General features: G+C 40.6%; 1 protein-coding gene across 3 annotated transcripts in view; it reads right to left on the bottom strand.

The window, feature by feature from the left end:
- Positions 1–16,247, bottom strand: part of sgk1 (serum/glucocorticoid regulated kinase 1) — a 31,485-nt gene that overhangs the window by 4,795 nt on the left and 10,443 nt on the right. The window contains exons 3-4 of one of the 3 annotated variants that reach the window (XM_029425324.1): positions 11,119–11,334; positions 8,004–8,067 (exon numbers count right to left, since the gene is read on the bottom strand). In XM_029425324.1, coding sequence (XP_029281184.1) covers positions 8,004–8,067; positions 11,119–11,334 — 280 coding nt within the window. Of the gene's footprint in view, positions 1–1,483; positions 1,652–3,430; positions 3,533–8,003; positions 8,068–11,118; positions 11,335–16,247 lie in introns of those variants that run through there. The other 2 variants (XM_029425327.1, XM_029425326.1) reach the window with 2 other exon arrangements.

The following is a 16,247-nucleotide window of genomic DNA, read 5'->3' on the forward strand; positions in this document are numbered from 1 at the left end:
TGTGCAACACCATAGCAACGTTGTTTAACATTCCATGTGTCACACAGTGTGAACTTAGTCTACACTAAACTGCAAAGACAAATCCTATAGGCTAATGACATCCAGATGTGTGCACTAAGTGACATATGGTAGCCCTTAGTGTTCAATTAGTACAGAATAAACTGCAGATTGTACAAACAAGTGAACTTGAAGTAAAACTGCTCAAGAGAGTTCATGAGTTTTGGGATTATTCTCCAAGCTCCTGGTTATTTTTGTAACGCTGCTCTCCCCCCCCCCCGAGATTGCAATTTGGTCCTGAGCAAATAATCTGATAGCCTCTTAACTAGGCCTATCAGCTTCACCGTTTGGCTGCTTTTCAATTAAAACGGTGGGGAGTGACGCAGGCTCCCTCGGTATACAAAAGACTAGAGGGAGAGCCTGAGCCGAGGGAGGCCCAATGCCAAGAAAAAAGCCGCTGGTAGTGGAAAAGTACAGACTGAGAAACTTCTCAATACATCTAACTCAAACGGGAAAAAAGACAGATCAGACCCACAGTCTGTTTTCAACCTTCCGGAAAGCCTCTCAGAAACAGCCAAAACACTTCAATGCGATGATCAGAACGAAATAATGTGGAAATATGCCACTCGTTTTGCCCTTTATGTGCGCTGGCCCACAGAGGACCACACATGATCAGTTAGGTACGGTTATGTAAGGCACCTGGTTAAAGTTTTATCAACACGGACATAGTTGAATGAAGTATGTAAGACGATATCACCTGAAAGCCATGAAAGCCAAACACATTTTAAAAGGATATTAATAACCGTGCGTACAAAGGAAGGAGACATAAAATGTTCCATGTTCAAGTCATTTGCGCTGCACACTTTGTGTAACAGTTTATAGACAAGAGCAGAGTGCATGTAATCAGCTGTAAATTCGCTGCACAAAACTATAACAATTGACAAAGTCTTGCGTAAAAACACCTAAAAGTTTTATAATTTCACAGGTACTCGGTTTCTTATTTGCCTGAAAACACACACCAAGCTTCAATTCAACACAAACAAACCTTTCAGGTCTGACGGAGTTCTCATTTCACTGCCTGCAGCGCCAAAGATCAACAAGTCGAACATGAGAGTTGCCAAGGTTTCCCTGGCACTTTTAAAGACCCCCTATGACTCAGGTTTTTCCATAGATAACAGCATAAATCATAAATCATAAATCCAGGTCACGGGATTATGGGGTGAATGAAGAGCCCCCCAAGTATGTCTGCCAGCTTTCTTCGCAACCACAGACACTCCAGACACAGAAAGTAGGTTAGGGAGCTTTAGCTTTACCCTTACATAATAAACTATAAATATCACAATAGGTTGGTGCCAACATAAATACCATTAAACCCTACAATAAATACCTACAGTTTCCTACAGGAGCATTGTAAGATTATTCTAAAGATTTTTTCGAATGGAGAAACCTTCGCTGTTGGTTCAAAATGAATATGCAGCCTACTTACACGTCAAAGCGGTCGTTCTGTCTTTCATAAGGAGGCTTTATTTTCCGAATCACAACAAGGAGGGAGGCTTTAGGTTCCTGGGCAGGCAGGTGATCGAACAACACTGCATTCCTCCTCTTGGAGATTTTCATCCAGAAGATTTTTTTTCTTCTTTCTTTTCAGGGCGGAGACGTCCCGCCTCTATTTCCTTCCACTCTACAGTTTGGTGTTACATGCACGGCTGAATGAGTTTCCCTCAGGGCGGGGGACATGCTGCCTTCAAAGGCTCCTCATAAACTCCTACTTTCGAGTTCAGCACAGCCATTGAAAATATAGACCTCACATTTTATTAACAACTAATAAAAAATCATTTATATTTGCAGCTGCTTTCCCCAGAAACATAATTGATATAAAGGCATCAACACAATGATGGATTTTTGAGCCAAATAAAAGGAAGTACACATTTCAGCACATGTGATAATAAAACATATCCTGTGAGTCATTATAATGAACAACTTTCTCTAAATAATGACTTAACATCTGGAAATAAGTGTTTAGCTATTTTGAGATATGAAGTCATTATTTTGAGAACGTTTGCCATTATAATGACTCACAGGATATATTTTATATTATTGTTTCTTTTACTGGTGGCAATGAGCTTCCACGGTAATCTGCAAAGTATATGTATTAACACATAATAGCAACAGCCTATATCACTATCACTATTAGTTGCTGACACATTTTTCTAGCTTGGCATCACCTCATGCATCTGTATTTCACTTTAAACTACACTTTAACTTATGACCTTTCAACATTACATAAAAACAAAATCTGGTTAATAGTTAAATGCTGAATGCAAACATGTGGTTTATTTAATTTCCCCTTGTAGACTTCCACTACAGCTTGTTAACTGAGGTCATTCACCTGAGCTCGGAATTAAAAAGTAACCCGGATTTGGAAAATCACTGAGTTCACATTAATCTAAAGTTTAGGAGCAGCCAACGAGTTGAGGCCATATTAATAAACTCTTGATGTATTGCTCTCCCAACTATTTTGTGCATGTGTATACACACAGGGTGTTTTCTCAGGATAACGTTGTGTGTGAGAGAATAGAGAACAGAGAGAATAAATGAAAGGAAACATAGAAGTGAGCACGCGAGTGGCAAAACACTGCACATATGGTGGTGCAGTATGTAAAACACCATGGGAGTGTGGATCAGACAAAGAATAAACAGCGATGAAATTAACATCTTTTAACGAAACCAGTGAAATCTAATGAAGAGCAAGGAAGTGTGAACAAGTTGTGCTACAGCAACACTGAGTTGTTATCAGACTGTGAAAATGTAGAGCCAAAGACAAGCCGAGTCAGGAAGATGGCTGCATATGTGTGCGTGAGAGAGAGAAAGTGTGTAGAGAGAGAGAGAGAGAGAGAGAGAGAGAGAGAGAGAGAGACAGAGAGAGAGACAGACAGACAGAGGGAGAGACAGAGGGAGAGACAGAGAGAGACAGAGAGAGAGAGAGAGAGAGAGAGAGAGAGAGACAGAGAGACAGACAGAGGGAGAGACAGAGAGAGAGACAGAGAGAGACAGAGAGAGAGAGAGAGAGAGAGAGAAAGGGCACATCGGGTGCTCCTTCACTGCACCAACAACCTTTTCTTTGAAAAAATATATTTTTCCTTGAAACAGCACAGGACACCATCCTTCAACACGCATTTAATCTACAATATCTACCACAAAACTTCACAGTAGCAGTCCACGTGGGACACAAACTGACAACTTTCATCAGCACTTGAAAGCATCACGCGCCAAACAAGTACAACTTGGTACATCACATATTGCTTACTCCAATAATAAGAAAAGCGTTGTTAACCTTGACTTGCACACTCCGAGCAGCTACTTTTTATCCAAGTAATGAGAACTAAAACATGTGGCAAGATAAGATTAAAAGTGACGACGAGGAAGACGTTACCTCTCCGCCGGGATGCGAGCCCTTCTCTTGGTCACTTCTGTGGTCATATAAAGCCCAGAGTTGGAAGAAATAAGAGGGGTGTTGAGAGAAGATCAGTAGAGAGGACGAAAGAGAGAGAGAGAGAGAGAGAGAGAGAGAGAGAGAGAGAGAGAGAGAGAGAGAGAGAGAGAGAGAGAGAGAGAGAGAGAGCGAGAGAAAGATGATTCAGGCTGTGCAAATGGAATTCAAATGCAACTACAGCATATCCCATAGGAGATTAAGTCTCAGAAATACTGTTCAGCGCCAGAGAAAGAGAGAGAGAGGGAGAGTCAAACTGAAAAATTTGAGGGTATCTGAGAAACAAGACAGCAGGACGCAGAACACTGTGATATTATTGTTGAACACGTGAACCGGCCGAGGGGTTGGTTTTGGGATTTCAAGATAGGGATTTTGACCCTAAACTGATTTGCGACCATTTTCATCCTCCGGGGTCATTTTCGGACACTTTTCAGCTTTAATCCTGAGGAGCGTCGAGGTTTCTGAACCCTGATTTACTGGCAAACACTAATATTCATGTTCATCCAGTACGCCTAAATCCCTGCAATTTGTATTAGACATTAAAACGCTGCACTCTCCCTGGACTTTCTTAGCTTCTTCTCCAATATTTCTCTCTGATTTTCTCATGTCTATAAACTGAAAGGGAGGAATATATATCTATGTGGGACAGAGCCTATTTACTTACTGCTCAGGCTATTAAGAGATCTGTTTCTTTGTCCTTTGTTTTAAGCCTCACCTTCTGTCTCACTGAGATTAACTAAATTGGCCAAAGGTGAAAAGAGAGATACTAACAATAGGTCCACTCAGTCCTATCTGGCCCTCTCTCCTTTCTGGATTTGCAGGCTGCTTGCATGAACTCTGAACAAGAAGAGGCTCCAAAATACTTAAGCAGTGTGTTTATTGTCTTTGTATGTGTGTGTGTGTGTGTGTGTGTGTGTGTGTGTGTGTGTGTGTGTGTGTGTGTGTGTGTGTGTGAGACTCTAGTACATTATGCAACCCACTAGTAGCACTGTCATTGGCGCCAAAGCATTGACTCACACACACTTAGGGGGCCATTCCATGAAAGGACAGGAAGAGGTTCGCTGCAGTGCCAGAAGGTTTGAGGTGAAGGATATTAGAGTTCTAGTATAAACACACACACGCGCCATCAGCCCACCCACCTACAGTATACCCACACATACACAAAGAGCAGCATATGCCCATATTCACGCTTTCTCTTGGCAGATAACATCCAATCCATTGAATCCTTTTCATCTCTTCCATCCTCCCATCCCTCCATCTTTGCAATGTCTGCTCTCTGTGCCGGCCGGGGAGGATGAGGCTGTTGGTGGCTACAGTTGATCTGGCGTTGAATGTGAATGAGCCTTGGTGGTGAGGAACCATATGACACCGTTACATAAAAGCCTCGACTATTCAGAGAGGACAGCTAGGCTTTTATTTTGTCATCAAAAGGTAAATAGCCTTGATATGTAACTGTCAGTTGTTTTGAAAGGAACATGCATTTGATACTCATTATAGTGTTCAATGGGCACACTACCAATTACTTGCTAGCATAACCTATAGTCAGTGCACAGCGGGTCAGCCAAACATGCATAATATGTAGAGAATATATAATAATAAGAACTTTGTCTTTATTTTCTAATTATTAAATACAGTATTTCTCTTCTTTCTAGAAATGTTGTATGAGTTTAGTAAGTTTACAAATACATATAAAAAATAGATTCACAATGTGTTTTAGTACTTCTATCTTTGAAGGAAGTCTTGGGTACTAAATGCTAAAAGCGAGAACTTTTAAAAGTTTTTTTCTGAAGAAGAAAACCAACAAGTCATTTTACAGGATTGGCCGATACAATATAACACATATACATAAATGTATTTTGGGGGGAATATTATGCCTTTATTAGATAGCGATAGTAGAGAGATGACAGGAAATTATCGGGGGGAAAGACAGGGCATGACATGCAGGGAAGGTTCCCAGCAGGAAGTGAGATGGGAATGTTTTCGTTCTTAACCCCTAGGGCCATCAGGAAGTCCCAAAAAGTGAGAACATTTTTGGCAAGTAAGGATACTTTTTAGTGGACCGTATGAGGGCGAGGATTTGGCTTTTGGATTAGGGCTCGAATTAGGTTTGAGGTTGAGATGGTCAAAGGTAGATTTAGGGAACAGGGATTATGTCAGTAGCAGCAGCCCTGGCTCTAAATACAGTACACACACACACACACACACACACACACACACACACACACACACACACACACACACACACACACACACACACACACAAATCTGTCTTACTGCAAATCTTCAGGACATACAGTAATGGCAACAAACATTTTCAGACAATCTCAAAACTGCCTCTGGTTTGGGAGTGTCTTTATTGAGTATAAAGCACATGTTTTATGTTGTGTTTGTGAACATGTGCACGTGTGTAGGTGTGTTTATTTGCTTCTATAAAGGGCAGGTTGACACAGGTGATGGATGTGTCATGAATGGTGGAAGAAAAGAGTAAATAACAGCTTCAGAGAGGGAGCTGCGATGTTGATATCAGTTTGGCCTCACTGAGAACAAAAGGATCACATTTGAGAACACACACACACACGCACACACACGCACACACACACACACACACACACACACACACACACACACACACACACACACACACACAGGCTTGTAATCACACTTTATATAAACCTGTCAGCATCTCAGGAAGAACTTTAAGTCAGTGTGTAAATGCTGATTACCGGCTCTGTAGCGAGTTGATGAACATACTAATATGTTTTAACAAGGCTATTCTCAGCAGCTTTGTTAAATAAGACGACAGTGAAAAAGCTCACGGATTTGCTGTTCGTTCCTCTGTAACTTTGGACAGTCAGAACTCTACTCTACTCTATTATTGGATCTATCCCTGGCTCTCCATCATTACTCTCTACTGCTCCCTCCACCACACACATCTCTGCATCACTAAATGACTTCTATGTGACAAACTTCAACTATTAAGTCCTCCGAATGCCACTAATTGCTGAGCTCGGAAAGACAGGGTGTAGCAGCATCACGGCCAAGGCCACAGGAACAGCTTGTCACCAGCTTGGCTAATTGCTTGCATGTCTTTCCATGTGCCGAAAACTCCCATAATTAACAGGCATGACTACTCCCAGGGAAAAACATTTTCGTCAGAATATAGTTCTTGTCACATTGTTTTCTTGGAGATGTTCCAGTAGGCAGCATGTATCTGCAGATCTGCCACAAAGTGTTGTTATTGCACTAGCACAGAGTGACAAGCGGAAGGGTGGAAAGTAACTGAGTATATTTACTTCACTTCTGTACTTCAGTACAAATTTGAGACACTTGTACTTTGAGGATTTCCACCACATGCTCCTTCATACTTTATACATCTTTAATTACTAGTTACTACGGATAAAGACTTTACAAACAAAACCTATGATGACACCACTCAAATGTATAGAATAGTTGAAATTAGCTAACTAATATTAATCCAATGATATACATGTAATAGCACAACATTGCTGTACTTAACATGCAGGACATTTACTTGCAAAGGAATATTTTTATATTTCAGTATTGAATATAAATACTTCTTCCACCACCAGTGACAAGAGTGTACAGAATAGTGGAAAAGGAGATATATATATAATAATCATAATATCTATTAAATAATGTTAGAATTCAATAATATTTGGAGTCAAAAGTGAAAAGAAAGTGTAAAAATGATGTAATGGTGTCCTCAAACACATTCACGTGAAGAGCGCATGCAAGATTCAAAGCAAAGGTATAGGTAGCAATAAAAAAAAGGGAATAGATTAGCTTTAATTACACGTACACACATACTGTGTACTTTAGATTGGACTATGATTTGTGGCACAAATAAGGGACATGATGGAAAATCAAAGTACTGTCGCTTGGTCACCTACAGTCATGTTGTAAACCGATGCTGCCTGTGCTCTCACCCAGTGACAGGAACACTGCTGCAGCGAGATGTTAAAAGTTGTGGAGAGCTGTAGAAAAGGTGACTGTGTCATGTGTCGGATGATCAGCGCTCAGTATTGTTTCTCCAACTACTGTTTTGCTCTCCAAACCAGTTTCCACAAAACAACAAAATAGTAATCTTGGTTTATGAACAACAGTTATTATCCTGGGAATTTAGAGGCTGGATTAGGGATCCAAGTGGTAAGGTAAAGTTGCACAGTGTGTGTGTGTGTGTGTGTGTGTGTGTGTGTGTGTGTGTGTGTGTGCGTGTGTGTGTGTGTGTGTGTGTGTGTGTGTGTGTGTGTGTGTGCAGGCTGAATCATTTTGCCCCCACAACAATCAGGACGAAAGGGAAACAACAAACAAGAGAAAAGAATAGACAAAGAATTAATTGTAGATGATTATTTTTGGATTGATGGTGAAAATAAACCAAACTGCAGATAATAAAGAGAAATGACCCGGGACTGACGGCGAGGGATGACGGAGGAATGAGAATCACAGTGTGGAAGAAGAAATGGAAGAATACAAAACAACGGGTTTAGTGACTTACTGTTGTCGCCGGGGCAACCGTAGCTGTCTGGGTCTGACTCATTGTGGTAGTACAGGTCCATCGCCTGGGAGAGCAATGTGGCATTACTTAGTAAAAACAAATTGAACACTTTTATGACAAAAACATGCAAATAAAAACATAAAGACGGTCTCCCGTTAGACATTCACACTGTGGATTCAGTTGCATGCACCAAATCATTCTCTAGAAGTCTAAGTAATGCATATTCATAAATAACTGACCTGGCATGTTAGGCAACACACTGCTATTGCTGTGTGCAAACCTGCAAATCTAGTTTTGGCAATGTTGTTGTTTGAAATCAGTTGAATAATAATAGGTGTTCACCTTGTGTAAATTGTACAGCCCTCAGGCTTATAACGTTTTTTTCATGTCCTCATTTGATAAATAAATACAGATAGGCTGGCCAAGCTACCGTTTATAGGTCAGTGGGACCTAACATGGAAGTTGAAATCTTTTTTCTTTTTTTGTTAAAACAGATTTTAGTTTTTGCTTGAACTGGTTACAACTAATAAACACATGTAACCTGTGCTGAGGGGTCAGAAACATTATTTTAAGGGGTTACAAGCCAAAGAAGTTTGAAAACCACTGATCTAAGCTGCTTTTCTTACCTCTCGAAAACAGTAAGTGAGTAAAGGAGATGTGACGTTTTTGAACATCAGCAATCTAAAACCTGAGCCAGACTTGTTCGTGACCCAGTTTCAGTTGGTTCCCCACATGATGTGTTTTAATGAGGTTGGGTTTCCAGGGTGAGACTGCATTAAATCACTTCTCCTGAGTCGTATGCTGAAAGCGGTGAGAAACCTCTGCTCTGACAACATGAAGACAACATGAGAGTATTCATGTGCTTTAGTGAGACTGAACTCCAGGATAAAAAGATGAAGAAGTGCTTCTTGATCTTCTGCAGCTAAGCTACGTCAAGTTCCCTTTTCAACATATCTTGAGATGACTGTGCGATCCTTTAATGAAATAAAAGTACCTACACATTAATGTAAAAACAATACTCCATAAGAAGTTAAAGTCCTGCATTCCCAAACGTACTTAAGTAACAGGACAGAGGTATAATCAGCAAAATGTCCTTAAAGTTTAAAAAGTAAAAGTACTAATTCTGCAGAAAAATGTAACTGATATATTATAATGGTTTCCAAAATAAGGATCTTTGCTTTTATTTTGAAATTAAGAATTTGGACCCCAAACCATTATTTAAATGAAACCATCTGAGAGGTTTAGAGGGGAAAGGTTGGGAACCACTGGTTTAATATTTTACAAGGCATTTAATTTGATAAGCTTTTCATATGTTGTTTTATGTCACACTTTAATCTGAAAACATAACTACTAACTCAAGATATCAAATAAATATAGTGAAGTTTAGTGCAACATCCCTCTGACATGTGAAGAAGATGTTCCCATTTATATAAAATGGAAAGTACTTTTGTACTGTGTGTGTTGACCTTCGACGTAGTGCATTGGATAATAAAATTCAATATATTGCTTTATATACGTGGCAGGTTGACTGGTTTAGAAATGTGCAAGTAAACACTCATGACTGTGCACAAAGGTCTCAACAGCAATTACCTAAGTCCGTCCCACTTTTTCTTTTCACATACATTTACAGCATAATTGTCAAATGTCACACGACCGGCATCTCAGGACATTCCCACGAAGCTGCACTAATCGTGTCAGATATTCATTTTCCGTGATGTCGGAGTCAGTCATCGAATTTTTCAAAGTGTCCCTGGTAAAAACAGCCTTAGCCTAGTTTCCTATTCCACGTTGCAGCTCTGAAAACTTATCGCAGTTCTCAGTATTCTCCCATGGGTGTTTCCTGACAACGAGACAAGCTGAGGCATGTTTGTGCGTGAGAGAGTTGTTTCAATATCATCACTTTGTTTATTCATTCGGAGGCAATGCTTTCAACAATTTGCCTGTCATTCTGGTCATTTCATCTCCATACAAGTCTCAATATACCCGACAGCAGGCTTGTCTATCCATCTCCTCCTCTCTCACATATATACACATATTGCTTGCTGTTATCTCCTTACACTGTCAACATCTCTCTGCAGTCAACAATCACTTTACATGCCCCTTTCTCCTTGAATTTACCTCTTGTGCTCTTTCTTTAACTTTCTTCAGGGTTGTTTATTGATTCAGAATAGAGTTCTGACGGAGTCGTATCCATAGTGATGGTGAATCTAGGCTCTTAGTTCATTAATATTTCATTGCAGATTTATGTTTCTAAAAGAAGACAGAAGGTTTGGGTTGTTTAAACAGAGGCCAGGAGAGAGAAAGGGTCAAGGAGAGGTAGAGGCCTGCTTAACTTGACTGTGAGTCATAAGATAAGTAAGTAAAAGTTTGCTTTACTTGGTTTGTATGCAACAAAACTCAAAGGAAAACAGATGCAAATGAAAAAACTGTCAATGATTTCTTTATGACGTACAAAAACAAACAGGTTTTCGGCAGTCTTGTGTTGTTACTATGTGCTGCTGTTAACCTGGTTCACATTTGCCACATTAGAGTTAAATGAAACGGGGTTTGAAGTAAAAGTAGCACAAAGTTGGGTCATGTCATGTTGAATACCAATTAGCAGCATTGGTCAGCAATAAAAGTGGAGTGCAAATTGAGGATTTGAATCCTTGTTTTATCGTCACACATGTACACAGCACTGCACAGACAGTAGCATTTAGACTCTGCATTTAACCCATTCTAGTATTAGGAGCAGTGGGCAGCTATTATATATACACCGCCTGGGGAGCAGTGTGGGGGAGCCTTGCTCGAGTGTTTTCATTATTTTGTCAACTCCCAATAGGTGTTATCATAAAATTAACCATCTGAGAAAACTCTCAGAATCTTTCATTGTACCATTGTGGTGGTCTAGTGGTTAGGCATCTGGGCTTCCAAATAAAACATTGGAAGGTTGTGTGTTCAATGTCATAATTGTACATTGCTAACATCTATTGTATAATTTAGTAAAGAGTAGGGATTTCCTGAACTATCCCATCAAGTACACCTGGAAGTTCCCTGCTTTGGGATCCAGTGATTAATGAAATAAATGAGTTTTTGTTACTTTTAATTGAATTAGCTATAGGCAGAATGAACTTGCCTGTGTGCGTTGACGTGGCTGCCAGGTATCCTCCAGGGCGTAGCTGATGTAGGGCCCACTGCAGATGGAGCACTCTAGCATGACGGGGCTGGCCATGAGGGGCGAGGCATGGATCCCCCAGGACTGACAACCACCCAGGTGGACGTCGGACTCCGCTTCCTTCTGCTTGCCTGTACCGTCGCCATGATGGCGAGACAGCATCTTCCACTTCCTCACCTGTAAGTGAAGAGAAGAGAAATGAAGGCATCAACGTCTTCAGGAAAGGGTCACATGCTCTAGTGCAGCATCTGAACAATCTATAATAAACTCATCATTTGTCCCCAGATTGGGTTTTTCTTCCAACCAAAACCAAAAGTGGCATGCTCATACTGTTTGTGTGGTTTATTAAACTTACCAAACTACCACAGCTAAAGTCAACACATTCACTTTATAAATATCTGAGGGTTACATTGCACATGCAGCAGTGAGTGAGTTAGTCTCAGCTTTAGCAGTAATCTCCTCTCACGTGATAGCTGCACGGTGACACATTCCCCTGAGGACTTTTCATCATCAGACTCCACTTCTCAATCATTTAGCATGTGAGGCAACACTGACTGGAAACATGTCATGGGTATAAACCAAAAAATACCTTCAAGTAAAGAGAAGGTGCGAGAGAGAATTATGAGATTCATGGGACAATGGAAGCTAAGGGTCAAGGTGCACATATTTCTTGGGGGAACTGAATGACATAGTTGGAAGTGTCAGTGACCCAGAATGTCTGTTATGTAAGGTTAATGGTGTCCTTGGCACAAAGAGCGGTTCAGTGACTGCAGTCAAATAAGTCTTATCAAGGCCTCTATCAGTGGCTGCTGCTCTGCTGGCCTCTACATTACCGCAACCTGGCATGGGGAAATGTGTGTGAGGGAGATTGAGAGTGTGTGTGTGTGTGTGTGTGTGTGTGTGTGTGTGTGTATTAGAGTTTGAAACTTGCTCCCCTGACTATAATTATAGCTCAGTGCTGGAAGGACAGAAAGGATCTAAACAACTACTGAGGGTGTCGAACACAATATGATACATTCTGTCATTCTGTGTGTGTGCGTGAGTGTGTGCATGTGCGTGTGTGCGTGTGCGTGTGCGTGTGTGTGTGTGTGTGTGTGTGTGTGTGTGTGTGTGTGTGTCTACGGTGCCACTTGGCCAAAAGTTGAGAAACTTGTATTGAATCAATACAATAAAAAAAGTGTTAAAGCAATGGTTTCATTTTGTTTGGAGAATCAGGTTACATTATCTGCTTTCTGATGGAGAGTTATACGAAAAGATACCACTTCAGCCAGCGGTCGTTAGCTTAGCTTAGCTTAGTTTACCTTAACGCTGGAAACAGGGAGAAACAGCTATCCTGGCTCCGTCCAACATTAACATAAGAGGCCTACCAGCACCTGTAAAGCTCACCAATTAAAATGTTGTATTTTGTTGTTTCTTGGCTCTGAGCAGGCAACATTGGAGACTCACGTAAGTTACAGCTCCGAGCCAAGGAATAAGTATGCATACCCCCCCCTCGCATCGTTTATTTCTTTTGACTTTAAATGGCTAGATTTTTCAAATCATGCATTCTAACTAATATCTTTCTTTATCTCAAACACACGTGTATGCATATATGAAATACATTCGTATTAACATATTTATTGCCGACTACAAATTATAAACACAAAGGAAGTGTATCTGTGTGTGGCTCATAAACATTATTCCTCTGGGCAACATTTCATCACAGTTATGTATGTGCAGACCCATAAACTGCTCTTTATTAGGCTGAACTATAAATGTTTGTCACGCAAATGAGCCTTTAATGTATGGCCTCTAAGTGAACCTTGTTCCAGAGAAAGTACCATGCTTGTTTCTTAAGTGGGTAAGAAAGTATGTGCTCAGGAAGTATAACACACACACACACACACACACACACACACACACACACACACACACACACACACACACACACACACACACACATTTATGCCATCTCGAGCCTCCTCTTAACCCCTTTCCCTGCCCTTTGACCAGGTTTTGTGCTGCAACCCTTTAAGACAACAGTGGTCCAGCTATTAGCAAAGCTGCATAAGGCCTATCCTATAAGATCTGTCCTTTCACCTCATAAACCCAGGATGTAATATAGTCCAGGGATATTCTCATACAGAATGTACGCATCAGCAACAAAGTCCCATAAATCAAGAAATGAAAACATCATGCACCTACCCGTCTTTAAGTGACCTTTGCCTGTGTTCTATCCACATCATCTTTGAAAAACAACTTTGTCTCAGTCACCAGCGAAGTTATGTAATACCTTTACCTTAAGGTTTGCCCTTTACTCTCATTAGATCTAGACGTAAAATGCAGTACTGTATGATAAAGCTGCAACTGAAAACACTGTGGTCTTGAACATTCTCGTTACTCCATAACTCACACTGACAATTACAATACAAAGCATTTCTGTTATTCTGTCCATTCAATATAATTAGACTAATACCTCCGCCTAAGGGCTTTGTACAAAACACAATAGATAAGGAAATAGTTTATAGTAGCGTTGTTAGCCAGCATATGGGCCTCTTTCCTGGTAACCCCCTTTTTGCCTTGTCCTGCTTATCCCTTCCTGTCCTTTACAAGCTCCCCTTGGTGTGTTACTCCACCTCTAACAAGCTGTGTGACGTCCCACATATGTCTGAGCATCAAAGAAAAAAATGAGGGGAAGGCGAGAGACCGGTGCGGGGAATCATAAAGTACAAGAAGGGAATGACGTGAGAGCGGAAACAAAAACAAAAAAACGTTTGAAAGACGAAAAGATAAACAGAGAAAATGAGAGTGTGAGATAGTCTTACATCAACCGGCCCATTCCCTGTCAGAGATAAGACTCGCTTATTACCACCAAGGTCACTGCTCTTTCTTATCCCCGCTTCTTCTATTCCTAGATCGCAAACACAGGTTTTTAAAAAGAACGAGGGAGGAGGGAAATTAGGAGAGAGAGAGAGAGAGAGAGAGAGAGAGAGAGAGAGAGAGAGAGAGAGAGAGAGAGAGAGATGATTCAGGCTGTGCAAATGGAATTCAAATGCAACTACAGCATATCCCATAGGAGATTAAGTCTCAGAAATACTGTTCAGCGCCAGAGAAAGAGAGAGAGAGGGAGAGTCAAACTGAAAAATTTGAGGGTATCTGAGAAACAAGACAGCAGGACGCAGAACACTGTGATATTATTGTTGAACACGTGAACCGGCCGAGGGGTTGGTTTTGGGATTTCAAGATAGGGATTTTGACCCTAAACTGATTTGCGACCATTTTCATCCTCCGGGGTCATTTTCGGACACTATTCAGCTTTAATCCTGAGGAGCGTCGAGGTTTCTGAACCCTGATTTACTGGCAAACACTAATATTCATGTTCATCCAGTACGCCTAAATCCCTGCAATTTGTATTAGACATTAAAAAGCTGCACTCTCCCTGGACTTTCTTAGCTTCTTCTCCAATATTTCTCTCTGATTTTCTCATGTCTATAAACTGAAAGGGAGGAATATATATCTATGTGGGACAGAGCCTATTTACTTACTGCTCAGGCTATTAAGAGATCTGTTTCTTTGTCCTTTGTTTTAAGCCTCACCTTCTGACTCACTGAGATTAACTAAATTGACCAAAGGTGAAAACCTTTTAACACTGACTTTAAAAATACTGCAAAATATATTCGCATATTTAGGGCTCATCTTATTCGAGATGTTTCAGGGTAACTACTTAATTTGACAAAGATTACTGCATGCCAACTTTCTCTTGCATGTTTAGTTGAATTGATTAAAACAAGATGAGTCTACATCCGTGGTAGCAACTCTGAGAGGCTATAGCCTACTTACACACACAGTTTAGCTGAGGCTTATGGGAAATATTGACCTGATGTTTGAGCTAGAGGAAAGTCACCAAAGTAATCCATCCAATAGTTTTTGAGACATTTCACAAATTTGGTGGTGCTAAATGAAAAGTCAGAAGGATTCATCTTCTGGGAAACATGAATGTCTGTACACAGTTCCATGGCACTCCGATAGTTGCTGAGATATTTCAGTCTGGATCAAAGTGGTGGAGCGACAAAGCCCAAAACATGGGTCTATACTTCTGTAACTAGAAATATCAGTGCTAACGGTCGATTTACAACACAGGTTTCACAGCATGCCAATATACTCATTTTGTACATTGACCATAATTGACCATTTTCCTTTTTTGTTGTTGCATGACATTGGATTTTGTTCATGGATCTAAAGGATTATGCACCACAAAACCAAAATGACGTCTTGTGGTTGAACTGGAAAATGTAATAACAGTAAGACCAATAGGTCTGAGCCTTTTACAGAACAAAACTAACGTATGTATTAATAAAGCACAACCACAACTGCTTGTCGCGCACTAGCCATGAGTAAGCATATTGTCAATGATGAAGCAGATCAGGTCAACTCTAAGCTTAGTTGTCGAGTGTGAGCCATAAGCCCCCAAAACCTCATTTCATTAAGCAGATTCAATAGAGCTGAGTGTTTGAATGGAAGAAAAAGAAGTTAGTCAGGGTGCTGCTGAGCCTCTGTGGCGCAGCACTTTCTTGGCATTAGCTCTGGTACATCAAGATGGAAAATGGGATTAGCGGGGTTCTCAGGGTAGATTAGAACAACAATAAATCCCAAATTCCCTCACAATAAGACTCGGAAGGGAGGATGCTACCTTTTCTTTTTTTTTAGTGGGCCAATGTCAGTGGAGGGAAAAGGGAGTGAGGGAGGAGAGAGGGAGCATGAAGGAGGACTATTCATGCTAGTGGATCTCCCTGATATGGGGGAATTAAGCCAAAGGAAGCAAAGCCATTTATATATTATTAGTAGTCTTGTGAGCATTCAACATTCAGGTCACTGATTATCCATTGAATAAATCCTGCATCATCAATTCTATATCAGTTAATATAACTAACTTTTTAACTATTTAACCCCTTTATTCAAGCATTCTGTCACTTCCTCACAACCACTTCCCTTACAGTACATTTCACTACACAACATGCTGTCATGGAGATGTAGATATGTCTCTCTACATACGCTGATTGCCTTTGTTATCTGTATCAAACCAGACACAGATTAGTCAGGATGGCTCTTTA

This window comes from Cottoperca gobio, chromosome 24 (genome assembly GCF_900634415.1).
Source record: "Cottoperca gobio chromosome 24, fCotGob3.1, whole genome shotgun sequence".
NCBI classification, from domain to species: Eukaryota; Metazoa; Chordata; class Actinopteri; order Perciformes; family Bovichtidae; genus Cottoperca; species Cottoperca gobio.